At 36.0% G+C, this 6,684-nt stretch overlaps 1 protein-coding gene across 1 annotated transcript; it reads left to right on the top strand.

The window, feature by feature from the left end:
* Window positions 1-1,344: 1,344 nt before the first annotated feature.
* Window positions 1,345-6,673, top strand: bbs5 (Bardet-Biedl syndrome 5). Its single transcript, XM_053496990.1, has 12 exons — window positions 1,345-1,505; window positions 2,160-2,242; window positions 2,997-3,062; window positions 3,166-3,215; window positions 3,334-3,461; window positions 3,766-3,901; window positions 4,025-4,120; window positions 4,209-4,271; window positions 4,357-4,491; window positions 4,582-4,665; window positions 6,227-6,250; window positions 6,368-6,673. The coding sequence occupies exons 1-12, from the start codon at window positions 1,444-1,446 to the stop codon at window positions 6,467-6,469; spliced, it is 1,029 nt and encodes a 342-aa protein (XP_053352965.1). The 5' UTR covers window positions 1,345-1,443; the 3' UTR covers window positions 6,470-6,673.
* Window positions 6,674-6,684: the final 11 nt, after the last annotated feature.

Raw genomic sequence — 6,684 nt, 5'->3', positions numbered from 1 at the left:
ATGTTAAATAGCACAATGGTAGAAAAGTACAGTATATGACCTCAATGACTTTGACTGTGGGATGGTTGTTAATGACAGACAGGCTAATTTTATTTTTTCCAGAAACTGCTGATCTCCTGGGATTTTCAAACACAACAGTTTCTAGATTTTAAAAATACTGGTGATGAAAACAACAAGCAAGAACATTCAGTGAGTGGAGGTTCTGTTGGTAGAAACATTTTTTGATGTGAGATTTCAGAGGAAAATGGCTATACAGGATAATTCTTTCAGGAAGCATGGTAACTAATGGTAACTAATGACTTAACAGAACTTAAGCGTGGTGTGAAGAAAAGCATCTCAGAACATGTTAAATCTTGAGGCAGATGTGCTACAACAGAAAAATACCACATCAGGTTTCATCCTTGTCAGCCTATTAGATGTGGGTGCCATTGGGGTGCCATGCCATCTGCTGGTGTTGGGCCACCGTGTTTTATCGGGTTCAGAGTCAACACAGCAGTCTACCAGAAGATTTACTTCTATCTGTGGACAAGCTTTATGGAGATGCGCGATTTCCTTTTCCAGCAGGACTACACACCTGCCCACAGTGCCAAAACAACCACTAACTGAATTGCTGACACTGATATTACTGGGCTTGATCAGCCAACAAACGTGCCTGACTTAAACCCATGGCCTTTTGTCCAGAGGAATATGAGAAACATCCAACTCAACAATGCAAATGAGCAGAAGGCTGCTATTAAAGCAACCTGGTCTTCTACAGTATAACACCTTAACAGTGCCACCTTTATGCCCTGCCACAATGAGGCAGCTCGTGCTCGTACATTAACTCGTGCTGAAGTATTGGGTGCAAAAATGTCTGCCTGTCAAAAACAGACAGACAGACAGACCAATAGATAAGATGGATAAATATAACCATAAATAAGAAATATGTAATGTAAATAATACTTAACTATGCTATAATAAAACTTAAAATAATTATTTATAGAATAACTAACTGGGTTCAGAATTTTTCTAAATGTTCATTTATATCCCTAATTAACAGGATGCTGCAGGGCAATTTCTTAAAACGTTGACTGTTGTTGGATTCTTTGATTGAAAGCTTATAAAATTTAATCGATAAAATGTAATCACTATTATGAAAAGCATTTTCATAATAGTGAATGGTATTTATCGATAAGATCACTACATGATTTTACAACAAGATTTTCAGTGAAATTCTTTGCCACAGACAGATAGTGAAGTGAATATTACCCCCATCTGCCTGTAGAGGCTTGAGAAGCTATACGACGGATTGATCCGTCCTGCTTGCCGTAGACGTGATGTGCGCTGTTACCACGGTGACGCAGAGACGCTGGTGTTCAAATCCTATTATCCGCTAGCTATCGATTGACAGTCTCGGTTACAGACCTAAAGTAGCTTAGTTTGCGGTGTGTTTCGAGGCGAATCATGGCGGGAGTGTTAGACGCGCTTTGGGAGGACAGAGATGTTCGCTTCGACATCACACCACAGTAAGCTAACGGACAGAAAGCTAGAGAGCTAGCGTTAGCCCATTAGCAGCGTTAGCTTAGATATGAAGAAAACTAGCTTCACTGAAGCAGAATTAAATTAAAACCAGCTGCATCGTTACAGTGTGTTGTTAAACAGTGTGTTAATGTAGATAGCGGATACACTGAGAGTATAGACTGATATGTGTAGCTCACACTGGGTTTTAACTCTTTACATCAGGGACCCCTTTAACTTGTAACATAAATACCACAGATACTCTCAGTACTAAATCCAAATCTAAATGCTAAATATTATCTGACATCAAATTACTTTTTAATCTGTGACTTTCCACCAACACAACGCATTAAGTCCAATCTGACATTATTACTTTGCTACTTGTATTTACAATTGTGTTTTCGATTAAACTTGTTTAATACAAGTGTCCATTCAAACAGGATAATGACTCTAGTCATAAATATATATTTACAGTAATAAATATTTAAAAAACACTGGCATGTGATTTTCTATGAATGTAATTCATTTAAAAATAAATTACACATCCCTGCGACTCCACTTGGACAACCACTGGTTAAAAACATCCTTGCTGTTTGTTAATTTCATGTTCTACTTCATTGCTTTTATTTATTTGTTTTTGTGTGTGTTTTGCTTGATTTCAGACAAATGAAAACCAGGCCGGGTGAGGTACTCATCGACTGCCTAGACTCAATTGAAGACACTAAAGGAAATAACGGCGATAGAGGTGCTTATCCCATTCAGTTGCTTTGTAAATATGTATGTAATGTGTGATTGTATCAGGTGCTGAAGCTTTGCAGGGGTTTTAAAACCATGTGCTCACATACACGAATACATTATTATACGAGTGGCGTTCAAGTCAATCAGGCAAACGTGCTGAAATTCTTTATAAATGACTACACTAGTAGATCACTAGTAGATCACTATCACTAGTAAAACGCTAGGATGAGTGCATTAGTGTAGCAGGGGATTATATAGAGCAATAAGGGAAGTTTTTACTCTTATGTTGTGTTCTCTTATTCTGCACGATTAAAAGTCCCAGCTTAAACAATGCTTGTGTTTAATTTTTAAACACTGTCCACGTGGCATTATCCAGTAGTCTTTACCGTATCTACATTGAACATTAGGTCAAGGTTGCAGTGGATCCAGAGCCTGTGTGTGTATCCATTCGAGACAAACAATATTATATCAGTGTCACTGTTTTAGTCAAATAAATGATTAGGGGTGGTTTCTTCACTGTTGGTAGGTATATAGGTGGCAGTAAATGGACTACAGTCAGTAATTGTTTCCCTACAGGATGACTTATGTCTTATATGGTAGGTTTATCTGATAAAATAGCTGGTGTACATGCAATGTACATTTACTTACTAATCTAGGCAATAGTTTATTATATTTTATAATCCAGTAGTGTATTTCAATGTTAATGTTATTTAAATTGTATTTTTTTTTAATGACACACTAACTTTGTTTTTTCGCTAAAGGAAGACTCCTGGTAACCAATTTAAGAATCATATGGCATTCTGTCGCCTTGCCAAGGGTTAACTTATGTAAGTGTTGTCTATTACAAATAAGAAATATTGAAACATACCAGTGTAAGTATTGGTAACGTATATCTTGCATCCCTTGATGTTTTTTTTAACCAATCCACAGCTGTGGGGTACAATTCTGTCATAAACATCACTACAAGAACAGCAAATTCAGTAAGATTATGTTCATGTTTACATCATCAATCAGTCACACTGGTTTAAAAAAAAAATGAAAGTAAAAGATTTTAATATTAGTTTGTTGTGCATGACATGGGATTTGTAACTGTTGCAGAAACTGAGGGGGCAGACTGAAGCACTCTACATCTTAACTAAATCTAATAACACAAGATTTGAGTTCATCTTCACCAACGTCATTCCTGGAAGTCCAAGACTCTTTACATCTGTCATTGCTGTACACAGGTAAGAAGTCACTCTGTATATCCCTACATATTGAACTTTATAAATATATTTCTATGTTGATATTATTTATTTGTAACTTTTGTAAATCTGTAAATTAAATTAAAATATTTTAGAATTAGAATGGAATCCTATCTTCTTTTTTTTTGTATCCTAGTGCAATTTTCCTTTTATTGTAGTGAAATTACAGTGTGTTGCAGATGAACTGCTGTGAGAGCTTATGCTATAGAAAATTAATTAACATCTTTTGGTCAGTCAGATTTAAGCACTCAACAACCATAATATAAACTGATTTTTGTATTTTCAGAGCTTATGAGACTTCCAAAATGTACCGGGATCTCAAATTAAGAGCAGCTTTGATTCAGAATAAGCAGCTGAGATTACTGCCACGTGAACAAGTGTATGACAAAATTAACGGAGTTTGGAATTTATCAAGCGATCAGGTACAATTATGGATAATTGTACGGGTAATGGGATTGATAAATGCTTTACAATTTATGCATGGTTTTCTGACAGTTTCATTTCTATAAATTTAGATTTAATCATTAGTCTGTGTTGTGTTTCAGGGTAACCTGGGCACGTTCTTCATTACTAATGTAAGGATAGTGTGGCACGCCAACATGAACGAAAGCTTCAATGTCAGCATTCCTTATTTGCAAATAGTAAGTAACTTATCGAACAGTCAGTTTTTTGTTCTTAAAACGCTTTCATTAGAGTATGTTTAATAATTCTTCTGTCCTTTCCCAAAAGCGCTCTATAAGGATTAGAGACTCCAAGTTTGGACTTGCACTTGTAATCGAGAGCTCTCAACAGGTGGGTGTGACTATAATAAGCTAAGCAATTCGGGTGTAAATGAAAAATGCCTGAAGTCTTTTCTGAAAACAGATTGCTTTTTTAGACAGGTGGATATGTACTGGGTTTTAAAATCGATCCATTGGACAAGTTGCAGGATGCAGTGAAGGAAATAAACTCTCTTCACAAGGTCTATTCTGCAAATCCAATATTTGGTGTTGAATATGAGATGGAGGAAAAGGTAAATAAAAAAAATTATGAGTGTAAAAGGTGATCTTTGGACTAAGATGTGTATTTAGTTAAAGTGGCTTTTTGTCGGATGTGACAACAGCCCCAGCCACTGGAGGAGCTAACAGTGGAGCAGCCTCCTGATGATGTGGAGATTGAGCCTGATGAACAGACTGATGCTTTTACAGTGAGTTTTTTTATTTTACACAAATACTAAGTCACCAATCGTTCCAGAGTATGTAAGCATTTATTTTGCCTAATACTTTTTTTTTTTGTATTCTACAATACGTTGATTTTTTTTTTTTACATGTTTTTTACATGCGTCAAGGAGTTCCATCATTGTAATTTACTGTAATCTCTTACTATGTACATTTTATATTTATCATGGTAGTTTGTATAGCTAGCAAATAGCAAAGAACTAACTAACCACAAGTAAACAAAGTGTTGTTAAGAATTACATAACATTATCAGATGTGTTATCCTGCTAAAATGCATTCATGACTGGTTTGGAATTTGCATTTTGGAAAGTAGCTGCTCTCTCCTCTGTATGGCGGTATGGAAGTACTGACCTACTTTGACCCATGCTGGGACCAACAGTTAGCTGAATTAATGATTGTAAAGCACCTGTGATTCAGACTAATGCTTATCACCCCTTTTGAAATACCTCTTGTCAAATCAGACAGTTTGACCTGAACTAAATGTTGTATAATCATTTTTATACATTTAGGCATTTGGCAGATGCTCTTATCCAGAGCGACTTACATTTTTATCTCATTATACATCTAAGCAGGTGAGGGTTAAGGGCCTTGCTCAAGTAACAGTGGCAACTTGGTGGTTGTGGGGTTTGAACCTGGGATCTTCTGAACTGTAGTCCAATACCTTAACCACTGAGCTACCCCTGGCCCATATTTTTCATGTACTGGTAGTCCCAGACTTGGGAACATTCGAGTTATGAATTTCCTCAGATACAAATGGACTGTGGTTCTACTTCTGATTCACGTGTATTGTTAACCAAATAGACACTGCAGTGCACCAGATACCAATATTTAGAATTGTATACGTCATTTTCAGTGTGTAAGTGAATGTAAAAAATGTCCAAAAAACGGTATATTGTATGTGTCTGTGTGTGAGGGTGCGGGAGAAATAAGTTGCTTTAACAGTTTCAATGAATCAGTCCGAGAGCACGATGATAGAAAATGGCTTTCCTTTAAAGCTGTAAAAGGCTTATAAGAGTCACTTTGTCGGACTTAAGAAGAAATACGACTGACGAATGTGCTCCCGGGAACAAACCTCGTTCGTAAGTCGGGAACTACCTGTACTAAAAAAAAAAAAAAAAAAACATACAGTATGTATAACCTTGGATAAGAATAAGTCTAAAGACTTACTGAAATCTATTTACCAGGGCATAACTCCATTCAAATGACAAGTAATTAAATAAAGACTTGCTTACACTGAAGATCCTTTCAACATCTCAGGACTTTATACTTTAACCTGAGTGAAGAATATGAAGCTGCACTTCTTTCCCAAAGTATTTATCTTAATGAATAGCTGCACTTTTACCACCTCTGATAATCCGCAGATAGCTTTCTCGCCCACACTCCGAAAATAACACCATGCTTAAGCCAGGTATCACAATGACCCATCAACACTAACTGTTGTTGCCTGGTTTCAAAAAACATGTTTACTTTGATTTTCTTTCAATTGTATTACAGAAAGTTTAAGTACATTTCTGTTTTTTCTTCTTGCAGGCATACTTTGCTGATGGCAACAAGGTATAGTTACCCGCCTACATGGATCATTTATTAATGTTTTTTATTATTCATTTTTATTTTTTATTATTTTAATAATTCAAGTGTCTTTTTACCTGAATATTTCATTTTCTTTGACAGCAACAAGATCGGGAGCCAGTGTTCTCTGAAGAGCTTGGGTTAGCGGTGGAGAAGCTAAAAGATGGCTTCACACTTCAAGGACTCTGGGAGGTCATGGGTTAAAAAGATGAAATTGTACTCAATAGTAGTGCTCAATGTAAATTGTTACTCATGAGAGTAGTTAAAGACGGAATGGAAAAGTTTTCTGGTTCAAATTCTGGTTGTTTTATTGTTTACACACATTTCTCTCTACTATGTAGTAGCATTTATTTATTTGCAAAATTAAGTTACATATTTGTGTATATAATGTAAAAATAGATGATTTACTAACAAGACCT

Source organism: Clarias gariepinus, chromosome 5 (assembly GCF_024256425.1).
Source record: "Clarias gariepinus isolate MV-2021 ecotype Netherlands chromosome 5, CGAR_prim_01v2, whole genome shotgun sequence".
In the NCBI taxonomy this organism is placed as follows: domain Eukaryota; kingdom Metazoa; phylum Chordata; class Actinopteri; order Siluriformes; family Clariidae; genus Clarias; species Clarias gariepinus.
This window is presented reverse-complemented; position numbering and strand designations above follow the sequence as displayed.

Bases quoted from the DNA above. Each gene is read 5' to 3' on its own strand.
- bbs5 (XM_053496990.1), top strand. From the start codon at position 1,444: ATGGCGGGAGTGTTAGACGCGCTTTGGGAGGACAGAGATGTTCGCTTC. The intron at 4,121-4,208 runs GTAAGTAACTTA...CTTTCCCAAAAG, and splicing joins GCATTCCTTATTTGCAAATA to CGCTCTATAAGGATTAGAGA. The intron at 6,251-6,367 runs GTATAGTTACCC...TTTCTTTGACAG, and splicing joins ACTTTGCTGATGGCAACAAG to CAACAAGATCGGGAGCCAGT.